This window comes from Acomys minous, assembly GCF_964271855.1.
Source record: "Acomys minous genome assembly, chromosome: 15".
Classification (NCBI taxonomy): domain Eukaryota; kingdom Metazoa; phylum Chordata; class Mammalia; order Rodentia; family Muridae; genus Acomys; species Acomys minous.
Window position 1 is genome coordinate 14164238 of NC_140497.1, and position 17380 is coordinate 14181617.

A 17380-nucleotide genomic window follows, 5' to 3' on the forward strand; every position below is an offset into this window, starting at 1 on the left:
GTGGGGAGGGAGTCACAAATCTAACTATGAGAGGGATGGTGTCCTGAGGAGTAAATACAGGCATATGCACTCTGGTACTCAATCAATGGCAGATTGTATTTGTAGCGTGACTCGAGGCAAGTCACCTGACCTTCCTAAGCCTCAGCATCCCTGTCCATGCAGAGCTAATGCCAGCGCTCTCGGCACAGAACTGCCATACAGTAACAGAAGCTCTTATCTCTATGAGAGGGCTTTTACAGAGTGAGTGCGAGGGTCAACAGTATTCTCTCTGAGTATGGTCCACACCCCCTCAAGTCATCTAGGTGTCTTAAGATACAGACTCCTTGCCTGGGACATAGCTCGGGAGTAGAAGCTTGCTAGCCTGCCAGGGACTGCCCGTAAGATTAGTATGCATATTGAAAGTTGAGTTATTATGACAGATTTTGACCCTTCCCCTCAAACTTCCCTCGAGTCATATAGCGTGGCTATAAGTACCATATGGAAAAGGAGGCCGAATGGAGGATGATTGGCTTTTGTTTAGAGAGGAGGCACCCTCTGGCTCTACAGTCTGGTAAGCAGTGCATTGCTGAGCCTTGGTCTCATCCTGTGTCCAAGGCCTAGAGAGTAAAGAAGCAGGCCGAAAAGGACAGTAAAGTGTTTAGTCAAGACTCCAAGGCTCATGGCAGCACAGGCGGGTTTTGTACTGTGCCTAATGTTCAGGTGCCAGGACTGCTGGGAAGACAGTATGCAGAGAGCAGCTAAGGACCTGGTGCACAGGCAGTGATGCAACCCAGGGGCTCCCGGGAGCCTGGGAAGGGCACTAGTTCTTTCTTTTTTGTTGTTGTTCTTTTTTTTTTTTTTTTTTTTTTCTTCTTTTTGGTTTTTCGAGACAGGGTTTCTCTGTGTAGCCTTGACTGTCCTGGGCTCGCTTTGTAGACCAGCTGGCCTCGAACTCATAGAGATCCACCTGCCTCTGCCTCCCGAGTGCTGGTATTAAAGGCATGCGCCACTACGCCCAGGTGGGTACTAGTTCTTGATGCCCTCAGTATGTGCGTGGCTGTGCCCTCCAGGACTCTCCAAGGAGCCAAGGGAGGAAAAGGCCAGTGCCTCTGTTTTCATTTTTATGGAATATTTTCCATGCAGGCATAGTTTGAAGACTTCCATTAGCTCTGACAATAGAATATTTTAGTAAATTTAAAGTTTATATGTTTCAGTGGGAGGAAGCAGGGAGGTACATTTTGTTTTGCTTTGTTTCAAGCTAGAATCTGTTCTAATATCCAGCCACTTCAAGGAGTGATCTCAGAGTGAGAGGTAAGAGCCACAGGCATAGATGCTGGGGCAGGTAGAACACAGCACGGAGAGAAAAGAAGTGCAAGATCTTGTCACTCTGAGCACACTGGAGGGGCCATTTCCTAAGCTTTGGAAGGATGGGCCTGGTGAGGAGGTGCAGGGAGAGTGACGTGGAGAGAGCCTGGCTATAGCCAGAAGGCTCATATTACCCAACCCCGGCTCCAGCAGCTGCTCCAGCTGGACCAGGCTCTGTTCCACTTGAATCTTAGATTACACCTTCCCCCCCCCATCTCCCCACCCTCATCCCCCTCCCCAAAAAAAGAAAACTGTGTGCCACGTCCTAAATGGTCACTAAGGCTTGAGCCTTCTCCTCTGCTGAGGACCTGGCAGTGAAGAAGGTGGGAAATCAGGCTGTGCATCTCGAAGCTCAGCTCTCACGTTGTCTCTCTCCTGAGGAATGCTTAGCCCCAGGGTAGGCACTGCCCCCCAATGTAGGGAAGGTGAAGAAGGGGCTCCTGCACAGAGCGCTTGCTCGTAATCCACCCAGAGCAACTGCACAGCTCCCTAGAAAGAAACACCACCACCACAGGCAGCAGCACTTTCCAAGAGCCAGGTGCTCACAAGTCCAGCATGCCCCCTGCCCACCCTCCCTGGACCCATCATTAGCTCATCCCCACATCACAGCGATGCAATGTGGCAGGTCCGGCTGCCACCAGCCCCATTTCATAGCACAGGAAACTGAGGTGAAGAGCAGCTAAATTGGCTAAAGCTAGGCCGCTGGTAATGACAGGATTGAAGGAGAAAGCATCCCAGCAGGGGCAGAGAGTATCAGGTGGCAGCTCTCTTCCACCCAGCAAAGGGGCCTGGCTTTTAGTCTTCCCCTCCCCCGGGAATGAGTCAGGTTGGTCAGCTCTGTCACCTGTGGAGCTCATGACAGCTCCACACCTAGGAACAGCTCTGCCTCGGAATGACTTCCAACCTTTATGCCACTTCCCAGAATCAGACAGGCATGGTAGATCACACCTATCACACCAACACTCAGGGAGCTGAGACTGAAGGGTTGCCCCGAAGCCGAGGCCAGTATGTGATAAATAATACCTTCTGATCCAGACTGGATTAAAGAAAGAGTCTCTGTCTCAAAAAAAAAAAAAAAAAAGCAAAAATAAAGAAATGTCCTTCTCTGCTCCACCAGCTCCTGGGTCCCTATAGTCTTTCATACGCCTGAAATCCCAGCACCAGGGATGTCAGGAAGGAGGTTGCAAGTTTCAGGCTAGCCTGAGCGCTGTACAACAAGGCTGGGGGGGGGGGGGAGGAAGCACTTTTGTTGTTGTTGTTGTTTTGTTTTGTTTGTTTGTTTATTTTAAGAAAAGAGGAAGGAGGCAGGCCTCTCGGTACTCTCAGTAGGCTGGAAGATAAGGCCATGGGGGCAGGAATAGTGCCTTGTTGTGAACCCCTGGCTGCCAGGTTTGGACTTCACACGCAAAACGGTTGTTTCCCAGCCCAAGATGTAATATTCTGGAGAGAATGCACTTGCCTTAAGAGAGCTCTTCACCAGACTCAGTCCGCCACTAGGCATGTGACCAGGAGCCGGGTACCTGACAGTAAGAGTCCGAGGACCAGAGCCAAGAGGAGCTTCAAACTCAGAAGTTTCTGAGACCAGTGGCCTTGTCTGGGGCGGGTACAGAGCAGACATGGGTGCTGTAGGCTCACCTGAACTAAGAGCATAGCGGCACTTCTACCTTGCCTAGCCTTTTTCTTGGCATAGGGCCTGTCACATAAAAAACGGCCTCTTCCTAAGCACAAGAATCTACTCCGGAGATTCCCCCCCCCCCCAGGCCTCCTGGCAGTACATCACCTTCTCTGGCCCCCCTCCCCGGCTCCGGCCCCATGTAAAGTTCCCGAGCACCCATTCACTCTGCAGTAAGCAGTGGAGCTGGAAACCTAGTGAGATGAACCATCTGGGTAGGTAGGGAGCAGGGAAGGGTGGGTGGTGTTCCGGGGCTAGCCTCTGCTACTGCACTCTCGGCTCGCCGCTTTGCTTGGGGACGCTGCTTCTCCTGGCCTGGCCTGCCTAAGACCTCTCGAGTGACTCCTTTTTCTGTGTTCCGCAGGATCACACCTCAACACCCAAACCCTGAACTCCACACACTCTGTCATGCACACAGGAGGAGACCTGGACCAGAGGGCTACTGAAGGTCGCACGTGTTCTAAGCTCCCCGGCATGGCCTCTGTAAGGGGTTTCCTTTAGTCTCCTATCCAGCATGAATGCCTGGCTGTAGACGCATGACCTACAGTCTTCAGTCCTGCCTCTAGCGACTGTGGATCTCTGTGGGAATCGGGACAAAGGCCTCGAGCAGAAGGGGGAGGGAGAGCAAGCCCCCCCCCCCCCCGAGAGCACATGGGTGCAGACACGGATAAGGGCTTCACTGTGGCTGGGGTGGTTGGCTGGTTTGTTCGCTTTTTGTTTTGATTTTTGACTTCAACCTCATTTGTGAGAGAGTCACATGGTCTTTCTGGTACGGGAAAACTGGAAACAGCGTGAAATCAGTTTGGCACCATTGTCCCGCATCGTCACGTGCCAGCCTTTCACACTTGCACACACCACATGCCACTTGTAACACGCTCCCACCCCCCACCCCATCCCCATCCCCGTGGAGGGACAGCTCTTCCCAGAACGACACGACACAGGTGCACAGGTCTCCCCTACACTCAGTCCACACTGATTTTACTGTGACCTCTGAAGCTGTATGGATAAACTCGATATACTTTTTTTTTTTTAACGTTGTGTCTCAGTTTCAGTATTAATCATCTTCCAGTGGAAAATCATCACCCTGAGAGTTGCATTCGGGGTTCCTTGTGTTAGAAGTTTAAGAACTGAGGCAAGGAGCCCCTAGGCTTATGCTGTAGGGCTCAAAGGGAGCCAGGGTCCCATCTCAAAGCCCTCTGCTGGAGAAGGGCTGTGGCTGCCCGAGGATTGCACCAGCATGTTCAACAGAGGAAGAGGTTTTCCAAATCGTCAAGCACTTCTACAATAGTCTGTGTTCAAAGTGTAAACTGTACAGTAATCAGCCTTGTGTATATGAAAACAATAAATACTATGCAAACCAATAGAAACACGTTAGCAAGTATGTACAAAAGCCCTAAACAGCTCAGCTCCCGAGGACTTCTCCAGGCTGTGGGAGGAGCTAAAGGCTGTCTTTCACAGAAAGAGGAAGGGAGTAGGGCTGTGAATGTACCTGCCAGTTCCTAGGTCAGACCACCCTGAGGTCTCCCAGAGCCAACTTGGTGCTTGAAGTGCAGGTGGCTGCAGGCTGGAGGTCCTGACAACGGACACCTGGGCTCAGGCTGGTCAGCCGAGTGCCTGGCTCTGACCACGGGCCCAGAGAAAGGAGAGCCGCCGGAGCAGGATAACGCTGCTGACCAGGAGACTGAGGAGAGACCCTCTTCTATCTAGACTCAGGGCCAGGCCAGGAAGGGAACCCTCAACTGGCTGGTCTTGCCTTGGAGCCCTCAGGGAAGAGCCTTAACGTCACTCTAGAGTCTCCTGCAGAGGGAGGCCCGAATCAGCACAATCCGGCTCCGCCATGCCCGGGCGGCGCCCCCTAGGGCCAGGAGAGAGACTGGCAGGCTCTTCTTGCTCGCCGGGAGCCACTGGTGGACGGCGGTCACTTTCCTCGCCAGCCGCTCTTCCGGGGTGTCGTCAGGACACAATAAAACCTTTCCAAGTAGCACAGACGCCCCTCCATGCTCGTGCCCCCCACGCCCTGGAGGCCCTCCCGGGGGCTCCAGCCGCGCGCGCGCCTTAGCCCTGGGCCGATGCGCCGGTTGGAGGATGCTGTAGTCCGCGGGCGCGGCTGGTTTCCCTCGGGGTGGGGGTGGGGGCGGCCCCGGGAGGGCTGGCGGGCAAGGACGGGCGCGGGGTCGCCCCGCCTGGCCCCGCACCCTCCGCTCCAGGACGCCGCCCCAGTAGCGGCTCTTAGCGCCCCGCGTGCCCGCCTCCGCTTTGGCACCCTCCGCCCGGTCTGGCTTGGCTGCTTGGCACGCCGCCCCCGCCCTCGGCGGCATGGCTGCGCGCTCCCGTTGCTACTAGGAGCTGTTTAGGAGGAGTTTGGGGTCTCCACTTGATGCCTAGAGAATGCTGCAGTCTGCACCTTAGACGCTTTTTAGAAGTTTTGAAATGACCTTGATTTTTTTAATTGTTATGAAAAATGAACTATGTCTTGGCTCTCTCACATGCTCTGTTACTGAGAGAGGCCACCCCACCCTACTCTGATGTATAGACCATTCTCCCTACACCAGCTAAACAAATGTCAAATTAATAAAGAAACTGATTCATGGCACAGGTCTCCAGCTCTCATTCTTGGCTCATCTTGGAAGTTTGAGGTGCTGGGTAGCAGTGTAGCCTGGTTTGGGGTGTGGTGGCATCTATTGGGTGGCATCGGGAGATTCTCTGCCCTTAAAAGGGGTCCACCAATGCCCAGACCCTGGAAAGCCTCTTAATCAGTACCACCGTCCTAGAATAGGCCTGAAAGTGCCGACAGCTTGGTTATCAGGAGATGACAAGAGGTGGGGGCAGGGCACTACAAACCAGAGAACCTGTCTAGGCAGGCAGATGATAAGGGTAGCTGTCAAAGTCTGCCCTTGCTAGTGAGAGGAGTGATCCCTGCTCCTAACTAGTTTCCAACTCTTTATGCAAAGTTGGGCTCCACACAGATGGGGTTTCCTCCTGTGTCACATGAAGAACAGAGTAGATGGTTTTCTAAGGTCTCTTGCATTGTCACTTGAGGTTACCAGACAGCATCACCCCCTTATCAGTGTTAGCATTAGTCAGATCAATTACAGCAAATGCCCTTCCTAACTTCTCATTACTATAGAGTGACCAAATCTTTGTCCCCAAAATCGCTGGTGCTCCTCATCCCCACCCCAACCCTAGCATCCCAGCCGCTGAACTCCCACCAGCTCTTGCCCTGCTTTTGTGTCCCCAGAGGGTTTTTAAAACTCATACAGAACCACAGTTGCCTTGGCTGGGTGACTTGCCTAGGAATCTGGAACAGCTGGCACATGGCCTAATAGCAAACCTAATGTAAACCTTTAAGAACTTTTTTTTTGGGTGGGGGGGGAAGCTAGGGGAGTCCTAAGTCCAGATAGCCAAAGATACTCAGGTGAGAGCAGCTATTGGCCAGAAACTGGGGGAGAGGATGTCTCAAAGAGGTGCTGAGAGTAAAAATCAGTTGAAGGCACATTTAAAGGGAGTAGTTTGAGAAAAAGGACTAGAACATGTGATCACGTTCCTGCTGATGACTTAGAGGCTGAAATCACTCCAAAACTCCTGCAGAAAAAAAGCGCATCCCTCGCCCAGCGTGCCATCTTCAAGGGTGAATTAGAATGTGTTGCTCTGTGCATTTGGTTCTGAAATAAAACCTGTCACAAATTATAAGCCCATTTCCCCAAATACAGCTCTTTTTATATGATGGGGGGAAAACAAAACAAAACAAAAAACCATCAACTTTTCTCAGGTTTGAAGAGATGGGACTAAGAAACTACAGTTTGGTTTCTAGACCCAAGTTGAGGGTCAGAGAGAGGAGAGAGAGAGAGAGAGAGAGAGAGAGAGAGAGAGAGAGAGAGAGAGAGAGAGAGAGACTTAAAAAATATTTTAAAAGAGCTCTTTTTCATGCTTCTTTTTTTTATCCAAACTTGTAGAAAGATCATTTCACCCTGTGTAAAATTCTTTCTATTCCCTCACCTGAACCACCTATGCCAAGAGTGTTTCTTACAGTCAGATTTTCCATGGCAAACTAGCCTTCCCCACCTCAGCCCTCTGCCTCAAAGAAAGCTAACAAAGAAAAGCCTCTGACTCTCACCTGTGAACACACAACAGACACCCCCCCCCAAAAAAAACCATAAGTGTGGTCCCCAAAATCCAAGTGGCCTGGTCAGGAAGAACTCATCCGGATAGCCAATCACCTTGTCCCTGTCATTTCACACTTTGGGGGAGTAATTTCAGGAAAGAATGCTGAATTTAGAGAGCACCTGGCAGGCGAGCCCTGATGCCTCTGTGGGTCACTTTCCCTGCTGCTAAGTGAGAGATTGCCCCTGCAAGAACCAGCAGATTGCCAAAGTCCTCCAGAAATAATGCTCACAGTGCTCTTATATTCAGTTTACTCCCAAGTCACAACCCCATTGCCCACTTAGGTCTCTGCCTCCGGGCCACAGGGCCTCTCACATGTGAGCCTTCACACGGGACACCAGGCAGAAGAGACCAAGAAAAGCTGACAGAGGTAGGAACATTTACACAGCCCTTCCCCTTCAGCCTCAGTGGAGTACCCCCTCACACTGACACCCCTATAATGCTGAGAACTCCTACTCGGCCCTCTCCCTAAGCCATTCTGCAATAAGTGTACCCCCCCGCCCCCCCCCCCGCCCCTAGGTTCTCAAGTCTGAGAGATTTGCATGACCCCAGAGAACAGATCTTGCTCAGCCAGACCACTTACCCTGTATAGAGGAGGAAGGGGAAAGCAGCAGCATCTCTCCTCAAGGCTTCACATCGATCTCTACAGCGACAGCTTGGGACGGTGACCTCTGAGCCAGACTCTCTCTCTCCCTCAAGGGAGCACATGAAGTTTTCCATGGGAGCCTCCAGTCCCTTACCTCCAGGCACCCACCTTTATACTATGGCAAGCAAGTGGAGTCTCTGACCATACACAGAGCGTCTAGAGCTAATTCTTTCACACACACACACACACACACACACACACACACACACACACACACACACACCCCGGCTGATTTACAGTCAATCTTTCAAAGTGCAATTTGTCTAGGAGAAGCCAATGTGAGGCCCATGCGGGTTCCAACCAATGGCGGCACAGCGCCCTCTGCTCAGCCACTCTCAGGTCTGTATTCTAATGGGCCGTATCTTTATCAAGGAAATGTCCCTTCTCTGAACTTAAAACTTCTGATATAGGGCCCCCAGACTCAGAGGCAGAAAAAAAAAACCCGGGTGCTCTGAGTATGGGGAACATTCCTCCTTAGGCCCAGCTGGCAAAGAAGGAAAGCGAAAGGCCTCCCACCTTCTCTGGACACCTGACTTTCCAGAGAGCTGACGTAGGTGCCCCATCTCTGAGGAAGGACCGAGCCAGAGGGCAGTCGGGAGGCTTGGGGGTGAGATGAGGGGCTCAGACTCTCCAAACCTGCCATGAGATCCTGCGCCACCATCTGAGGTGCTGGGCTTTGAGGGCTCCTCGCCCTCCTACTCGCTGACCTGGACACCATGGAGTCCAACCTGCAGGGCACGTTCCTCCTGAACAACACACAGCTGGCCCAGTTCTCGGAAATGAAGGCTCCCATGTGCCAGTACTCCGTGCAGAACTCCTTCTACAAGCTCAGCCCTCCGGGACTTGGCCCCCAGCTGGCGGCTGGGACACCCCATGGGATCACTGACATCCTGAGCAGACCAGTGGCCACTCCAAACAGCAGCCTCCTCTCTGGCTACCCCCACGTGGCAAGCTTTGGTGGACTCAGCTCCCAGGGCGTCTACTATGGCCCCCAGGTGGGGAGTTTTTCCAAGGCTGGAAATGAGTACCCCACCAGGACCCGGAACTGCTGGGCGGACACAGGCCAGGACTGGCGAGGCAGCGCTCGGCCGTGCAGCAACAGTGAGTACGGGCCTTCACCCCCCACCCCCCCAAGTCCAGCCTGTCCCAGGGAGGAGGCAAGAGGTCTTTTATAGGTTGGGATACACTGTGTTCTGCTTCACCTCAGCCGCCATTACGCAGCCCAGCCTGACGCCTGGTCCCTCTTCTCAGCTCACAGCAGAACTGAATCCCACCCTCTCCCCGCTCGTACCCAACTTCCACCTGGCACAGGTGTCGGAACCCACTGCCACTTTAGTTGCCCTTCAAGGGACCTTGGGTGTCGCAGGCCCCATGAACACAGCCCATCTCACCCTGCGCAGCAGCCAGCTGGCCACTCAGTTTGCCTCTGCCCAGCCTCTTCCCAAGAAGCAGGCAAATGCTGCCCCATGAGACGAAAACTTACTGTCGTTAGTATCATATCCCCCCAAAGCGCAATTTTATATGGCACCGTTTCGAGACTCGCTGACGTCCCATCCAGAAGCCAGGGCCCATCACCCCACCTTCCTGCTCCGGGATCAAGCCAGCAATGGCAGAAACAGCAGCCCAGCCTTCTGGAACAACAGAGCTAAGTTGACCTTGGCCCTGACTGCTTAGGGGGGCCCCTTTACCCGACCCATCCCTGAGACTCAGGTTTCTGAGAACTGGAGTGAAGTGGGTGGGTATTACGACAATCAGGGGTCAGGAAGTGCCAGGGCCATGTGCACGCGAAGTACAGCTTGAGAGAGTGGCAGTGGCTTCTAGGGCGACCCTAGCTACTAAAGCTCTCGGTGGGATAAATCTGTGTGGCAGGGTCAGAGGCAAAGCCCCATCTGCTGCTGTTTATTCTCTGGCTCCCACACTGCATACAGGATTTGGAACCAATGGTGAAAACCCCCCAAACTCTTATCCCCTTGTGCCCCCCACCCCCACCCGTGTGCTGTGCCTGAATGACAGCCGCCTTCCTCAGACCTCGTCTCTCAGGACCTATTGTATAATCTAGTTTGGGGTAACTGTAAGCTCAAGCTGTTTCTCTCCTGTGCTTCTACCCTATGCTCCCCCAGCCTGTGCTACGCCTCAGTCTTGAATGCATGCACGCACCAGAAAACATCCAAGAAAGCCCATGGCCAGCTTAACACACGAGGGGAGAGAACTGAAGAGGGTCATCTTTCAGGAGAGTGGTTCTCACCTGTGGGTCGGGATGCCTTTGGGGGGGTGTCAAAGGATTCTTTCACGGGGGGGGGCGCATATCAGACATCCTGCATATCAGATAGTTACAACTCATAACAGTAGCAAAACTACAGTTATGAAGTGGCAACAAAATAATTTGATGGTGGGGGGGTCACCAGGAAATGATGAACGGTATCAAAGGGCCGCAGCATTGGGAAGGTTGAGGACCACTGTCTTAGAAGTCCTTTTCCTCTTCTGTGCTGACACCCCTTGCCTGTGACAGGAGGACAGAGGACATGAGCCGCTGGAGTACGCTGACTAAGACCCAACATATGAGCCCTCGGCTTGCTTTGAGCCTCAAGCTCCTTTGCGAACAGTCATGACTGAGTTTGGGGTCACCGGCCTCTCCAGATGACACTGACCCTCCAACCTCAGGCTGCACACTAGATCTCAAGAGGTCTGAGGGAGGGTGGGCTGCCAGGCTGTGCAGTACAGGGAGGAATTGCCTCTTGGAGCCAGACGCTTGCACTCTGTGCTTTTCCAACAGACCTGGGAGGCTGGGGGTGGGGGTGGGGGAATCTCAAAGAAAGAAAATGGGGAAGAATTCAGAGGCCCCACAAGTCTGATTGCAGGTGGAAGGTACCCCACGACTGTATTGATGAAAGTGAGAGCATGTTTGTCTTGGTGTCTTGGCCCAGAAAAGAAATTCCCATGTGTCCCCTCGGGAAAGCAACATCACTGAATCATGGGAAAACTGGGAAAGGCACAAGGGCCAGTTCTAACTCCTCGCTGTCCCTCCGTAGCTGTAACCTGGTGCAGCTGCCCACTAGGGGCCCTGTCTACCCAGGTTTGGTAGAGGTCACAGTAACTATTATGCTGAATGCCAGAAGTGCGGATCGACTGACCAGTGTCACCACGTTCCCAGACCTCAGTGGCCTCTTAGTAGGAGAACACATCTCTGCAAGAAAAGGCACAGGCTGGCACCCTACAGGCAGGCTCCCATCCGGTCTCCACTCATCCTGCTAATGGTACTTTCCTCCCTCCTACCAGCCCCAGACCCCCTGAGTGACACTATCCACAAGAAAAAGCACACCCGCCCTACCTTCACAGGCCACCAGATCTTTGCTCTGGAGAAAACCTTCGAGCAGACCAAGTACTTGGCTGGCCCAGAGCGGGCGAGGCTGGCTTACTCACTGGGCATGACGGAGTCACAGGTCAAGGTGAGTCTGTGCAGGAGAAGGTATCTGCCTGGCAGCCAGGCACCTGCCAGGGCAGGAGGCCACCAGGTGAGAGGAAGGCGTGGTTGCCCATCTTACTGTAGAGGCTATAATAATTACTAATAGCCATCTCTACCCAGTCCCACCTCAGAGCCTGTAAGCAGCACCTCCGTTAAGTCTCATCCTGTCTTGAAGTCACCATTATGGGCCATTTTACAAATAAGGAGACAGTTGCAGTTTATCAAGTCTGGGGCCTGCGGTCTTCTGACCAGCAAGTGCAGAGAAGAAAGCCACGAGCAGCCTCCCTGTGAAGAAGTGTGAACAGATTCGGGGGAGTTCAGGGGAGTTCTGGGGTGGGGGGTGGGGGCAAATGGGACCAGCCTCAGCAGATAGTCATTGCCAGGAGAGAAGGCTGTTCCGTGGAAATGGAAGGAGATGACGTGGGCTCTTGTTACAAGTTTGTTTGCCTCTTTAGGGCCCCACAGGTTTCAGGCATTTCAAGTAACGTACTTGATATTTTTCTAGGGACAATTATTTGACGTTCCTGGGGATCTATAAGGTTAAAAGAAGGGCAACTTCATTCATTCATTCATTTATCCATTCATTCCGTTTTGTTTTCTTGGAGGGACAGTGCACTTTAGGCCCAGGCTCTACCATCACACTGAGTCCCAAGGATGGCTCTAGCTAGTGACGTTTCAGGAGTTTCAGCCCAGATGACAAAAACCCAAAAAACAAAACAAAACAAACAAACAAAAAAACCCACGGCATCTGAGGCAAGGAGAAAGCTGCTAGGGAGGGCAGGGAGGGTTGCCATCAGAAGAAAGGGCTGTGGCACGCTTTTATTTTACTATTTTACTTAACTTTGCTACCCCCTCCGAGTAATGCAAGTATCAGACCGCTGCAAGGTGCAGCGGTGTATGGTCCACGCACTGGGGTAGGGAGGTGGCCGCGCAGCGGAGCCCACTCCCGCATCCCGGGTCGTTCTTCGCAGGTATGGTTCCAGAACCGCCGCACCAAGTGGCGGAAGAAGAGCGCCTTGGAGCCCTCATCCTCCACGCCCCGGGGCCCGGGCGGTGCGGGCGGGGACCGCGCAGCCTCGGAGACCGAGGACGATGAGTACAACAAGCCGCTAGACCCGGACTCGGATGATGAGAAGATCCGTCTGCTCCTGCGCAAGCACCGGGCTGCCTTCTCGGTGCTCAGCCTGGGCGCACACAGCGTCTGACCCCGGGCCCGCCGCTCAGGCAGGCCTTCCCCTCCCCTCCCCCACCCCCTACCCCCCTACCCTCCGCCCCACAGCCAGCTGAGGGCGGGGGCCAGAGAAGAGGAGCTGGGGGAGGGGGAGGAAAAGAAGAAGGGAGTAGAAAAGGGAGAAGGAAGAGGAAGGGAAAGAGGAGAGAGACGGTGAGTGCCATCCGGGAGGAGATGACACCTCTCTACCATTTCTCCCCTCTGGGCCCCTTGCCTAGTCAGCCCCGCCCTAAAGCGAGCAGGCTTTTTGCTGAACGGTATCTGGCAGTGAGGCTCTTCAGACACGCTGTCTTCCCCCTAGGGGCCAGCTGGTTAGGGAATCGCACAAGGTACTGTGCCCAGTTTTGCAATGCAAAAGATGGAGCCTGAGGTCCAGGTGTGTTTCCGAATGATCCCACCGGTGGGGGCAGGAGGAAATCCACCTTAGCGAGGGGAATGGGTCCTGAGAGGAGAAGTGCTTCCACCCTGAGTTTCAGGACCCTGCCGGCTCCTCCCACTGCACTTTACTCGCAATGCCAATCCCTCTGTAACAAGGGAGACACTGCTGGAAAAGGGAAATGAGGGAAACCAGGCGGAGGGGGGGAGGGGAATCAGGTGAGAGAACCCCTAAGGTTTTCTCTCTGGGAGCATCCCTGGGTACCCTAGGGCATCAGAGCTTGGGGCCACCTCAGGAGAAGGGCTCTGATCGCCACATTCTCCCAGCAGGGACACCAGACCGGGAGAACCCCAGGCAGGACAAGGGGCTAGGAGTGCTGTTGGGCACCCGGGATTTTAAAACAAAACTAGAATAAAAATGAAAATCCCAGACACCTCCCTGCGGCTCCCGCGCTTCTATGAAAGGAATGGTGGCAGCGTTCTCTCATGTCATGAAATTATCGGTTGCGCTGGAGAGGTGATGGCTCAGCGGTTAAGACCTCTTGCTCCTTGCTCTTGCAGAGGACCTGAGTTGGGTTCCCAGTTAACAGGGAAAAGCTCACAATTGCCTGTTACTCCAGCTCTAGGTGTTATGACGCCCTCTCCTGGCCTCCTAAGGAACTGCATGCACGCTCACACCACACATACATAGACATACAAGCACACACACTCAATTAATAATGAAAATAAATCTTTTGTAAAAACACATCAATCTAAAAAGAAGCAGAAACCATCAACTATAGACCTAATTGTTAGTCTCAAAAAGGGCTTCTAACATGTTCTGTGTTTAAGCGAACAAACCCCAAACCTTTTTGGAGATTCATATTCCGTGCGGCTCCTTTTGTCCCTTGCCACAGATGTTTCAGAGTTAAGGGGAACAAACAGTCCTGTACTCACCCCAACCACACTGTCTTCCTCGACAGGCACTAATGGGTGACCACAGATTTTGACCACAACTCTCAAGTGTGCCAGTCTTATTAGAAGGACCTGGGTCATCTGCCCAGTGACTTCTTGCTCTTTTGAGCAAGGGACTTACAAGGAGAGTTATTAATGCCATAGAAAGAGAACAGTGGCAGCTCTGAGTAGACTTCCAGCCCACGAGGCTAAGTGTGAGCCGTGTCTTCTAGATTTCAGAAGATGGAGGACCCATGTCAGTGGGTCTCAACCCCTTTGAGGGGTCAAACAACCCTTTCACAGGAGTTGCCCAAGGCCATCATAAAACATAGATATTTGAATGATGACTCATAACAGCAGCAAAGTTACAGTGACAAAGCAGCAATGAAATAATTTTATGGTTGGGCACCACATGAGGAACTGTATTAAAGGGCCACAGCATTCGGATGGCTGAGGGAAATTCAGCCCTTTAGTTGATGTGTGTTTGTCAGACCAGTTTTATCACGGTAAACCCTGACAGCTTTATTTTTTTGTTTGTTTGTTTGGTTTGGTTTGGTTTGGTTTGGTTTTTCAAGACAGGGTTTCTCTGTGTAGCCTTGGCTGTCCTGGACTCGCTTTGTAGACCAGGATGGCCTCGAACTCACAGCGATCCACCTGCCTCTGCCTCCCGAGTGCTGGGATTAAAGGCGTGCGCCACCACGTCCGGCCCCTGACAGCTTTATAATTCTGTTTATAGTCATCCTTAGAGGGACGTGAGGACACAGACACACAGTCAGCTCTGCCAGGGTGCCAGTCGTGTCTTTTGCTGTGGCTTGGTGGGCAAAGACAGGAAACGGTCTAAATAGTCCTAGGTCCAACCTAGGTGAGGATAGGTACCTGCCGGTGCCTTGCCAGGCTCACAATGGTCATATCCTGACAGCAACGATCAAAACAAGGGCCAAATGCTGAGATTCCACTTCTAGAACCAGGCCATCCTCGGGTTTGATCCTGGAACTCCATAACCCTCCAAAGTGGCACAGGTCAGAGGAGCCAGTGGACTGCGCTGTGCCGCTCTCTGTGCCCTTGGGTAGATTGTTTAACCTCCGGGACTCAGTTTTCTCATCTATGAAGAGAATAATAACTGTGCAGACCTTGCAGGGTTGAGGAAGGTTACAACAATAAGCAGGGCCTGGGGGCCTTTAACCCCAGCACTCAAGGGGGGAAGAGGCAGGTGAGGTCCAAGCCAGCCTGGCTTACATAACAGTTCCAGGCTAGCCAGGGCTCAATCTAAAAGAGGGGCAAATACTGGGTGTCCACTTCTGGAAGATAGTGAGACCTTATCTTGAGAAAAAAAAAAAGGAAAGAAAGAGAAAATAGAAAGAAAGGAAAAGAAAAGAGTGTACCTGGCAGGTACCAACAGGAAATAGCTGTTCTCAGTCTGACAGACACTTTGGAACCAGCCCTGCTTCTGACACATGTGTCTCCTGCAACGTTGCTGGATTGAAACTTGACTCTCAGGGTGACGGTACTAAGAAGTGATGCCTTTGAGGGGTGATCTGCCCAGGAGATCTCCATCCTCATGCCCAAGATTGGTGACCCTTAAAAGGGGTTGAAAGGGGGGAGTTCATCACTTTTGAGTGTTTCTGCTTCTTCAAAGTGAGGACATGGTTCAAGTTACCATCTTAGAAGTAGAAATGAGTCACCAAAGCTGGTGGCACCTTTATGTTAGACTTCTAGTCTCCAGGGGCAGATGAGAATCAGCCAGGCTCAGGCATTGGGGTAGAGCGGTGTGTGAAAGACACAGGCCTGAGTGTGGCCCCCCACTTTCGCAAGTGGTAGCCGGAGCACTGTGACTAAGTCTGGTGCCCTGACCTTAGAATGAGGCTGGAAGACAAATCCTGTGGGATGGATGAGACCCAGTGAACTGTGCTGAGCGAAGAAGAGCACACACACTTAGCGCCACACACCCTACTCTTCCCCCCCCCCCCCCCCCGGGACACATGGACTGACAGTCATAGACACTGGCTCCTTTACCTGCCCAGCCCCACATGGGTCAACGGCTGCCTGCGGAGGAGGTGGAGGGTGACAGGGGGGCAGGAGTCACGAAAGGCTCTCTGGGGATGGGGCAGGTTCACGCCACTGAAGACTTCTCTTGGAATTGTGTCAGCTGCAGCTGCATCTGCTTGCAGGTGCATCTGCTCGGACACAATGCTTTTGCTGAACCTGTAAGTGGTCGTTGGCAGGAGAGCATGCTCCAGTAAGACACACACACACACACACACACACACACACACACACACACACACACACCTTTACTTCCCGTTCAACATTTGGAGTCCACGGGGTCATGTCACCTGCTTGGCCACCACAGGCTTCTGTGTCCATGCACATTGCTTCAGGCAGGATATAACAGGGGCTTTTGCTTGCTCCCTGAAATGCTGTGGTCTAGGGTGCAAAGAAGACTCCAGTATGATCTGCAAAGGACTCTTGCAAGGGTTCTGTGACCTTCAGCCAGTCACCTTCCAGCTGCTGCAGATGGCTGGCATCTCTCTCCTTCAGACAAAGACGCTGAGGCAGAAGCATTGACCATCATACTCCAGGCACATGAGCTCTTGTGCATCCTGCTCTCTGAATCGCTTGCTCATGTCTGGCTATTTTGCTGGCACAGCCATAACGGCCAGGTCTGCTGTTGCTCCTGCTGCTACAATTCTTGAGTGCTTGTTAGATTTGTGGTGTGTCCTGTACTATGTATCCTAGGTGCTTTCCTATCTTCACGTTCAGAAATCCTTAGGAATCGGTATTCCATCATACCCCCTTTCTAACTTTACTGGTAGTGAGGAATCAGAGAAGCCATGCAGCTTGCTGGGCAGCGTCCTGCTCAGTCTAGGCTGGCTCTGTGGCTCCCAATTTTAACTTCAGCAAAACCATAATAATTTTTAAAAATAAGAGAAAAATGAAAATTTAAATAACAAAAATAGATTAAGATTTAAGACTGACATAGTAGCAGACACTTATTATCCTAACACCTAAGAGGCTGAGGCTAGAGAGTATGCGCTTGAAACCAGCCTACATTTTTGGTACCATTGCGTCACTGTCAGGGTCACAGTGCTCACCTTCGCCAGGAGAGGAAATTCCGAAGCAGCTCTTCTGTGGAGAGTAAGAATAAGTGTGTACAAGGCAGAGAAGAAAACCAATCATGTGACAACCTTTGTGTAATAAAATTTTGTCTAAAGTTAAAAAAAAAAAGTTGGGGGTGGGGTGGGGTACAGCCCAAGCTATAGAGTGGACTCTTGTCTAAAACAAGACAAATTATAAATTTAAAAAAATGATTGAATGAAAATCAGGGCTGGGACACAGCTCAGTGATGGAGGGAGGGCACACTTACCATCCTACCCTGGGTCCAACCCTCAGCACCAAAGCCAAGTAGCAAAAAGCAAGATTGAAAGAATAACAACACTAAGATAGGACAGGTGAGGGCCAATTGAACATATATCCATGTGTGTGTGTGTGTGTGTGTGTGTGTGTGTGTGTGTGCATTTCCACGTGTGTGTCTGTGCCTGTGCACACGTGCGGGTA

The 17380-nt window shown here is 52.3% G+C and overlaps 2 protein-coding genes across 12 annotated transcripts in view; both read left to right on the forward strand.

Moving 5' to 3' along the window:
• ANK1 (ankyrin 1) overlaps positions 1-5609 on the forward strand; it is a 177505-nt gene extending 171896 nt beyond the window's left edge. For all 11 annotated transcript variants that reach the window (XM_084760015.1, XM_084760018.1, XM_084760020.1 and 8 more), the window contains one exon: positions 3381-5609. In XM_084760015.1, coding sequence (XP_084616141.1) covers positions 3381-3407 — 27 coding nt within the window. In that variant the 3' untranslated portion in view covers positions 3408-5609. The remainder of the gene's footprint in view (positions 1-3380) is intronic.
• Positions 5610-8539: 2930 nt separating this feature from the next.
• Positions 8540-13255, forward strand: NKX6-3 (NK6 homeobox 3; the record flags this gene model as incomplete). The annotated part of the gene is made up of 3 exons (XM_084759748.1): positions 8540-8924; positions 11100-11269; positions 12258-13255. The coding sequence occupies 3 exons, from the start codon at positions 8540-8542 to the stop codon at positions 12489-12491; spliced, it is 789 nt and encodes a 262-aa protein (XP_084615874.1). The 3' UTR covers positions 12492-13255.
• Positions 13256-17380: the final 4125 nt, after the last annotated feature.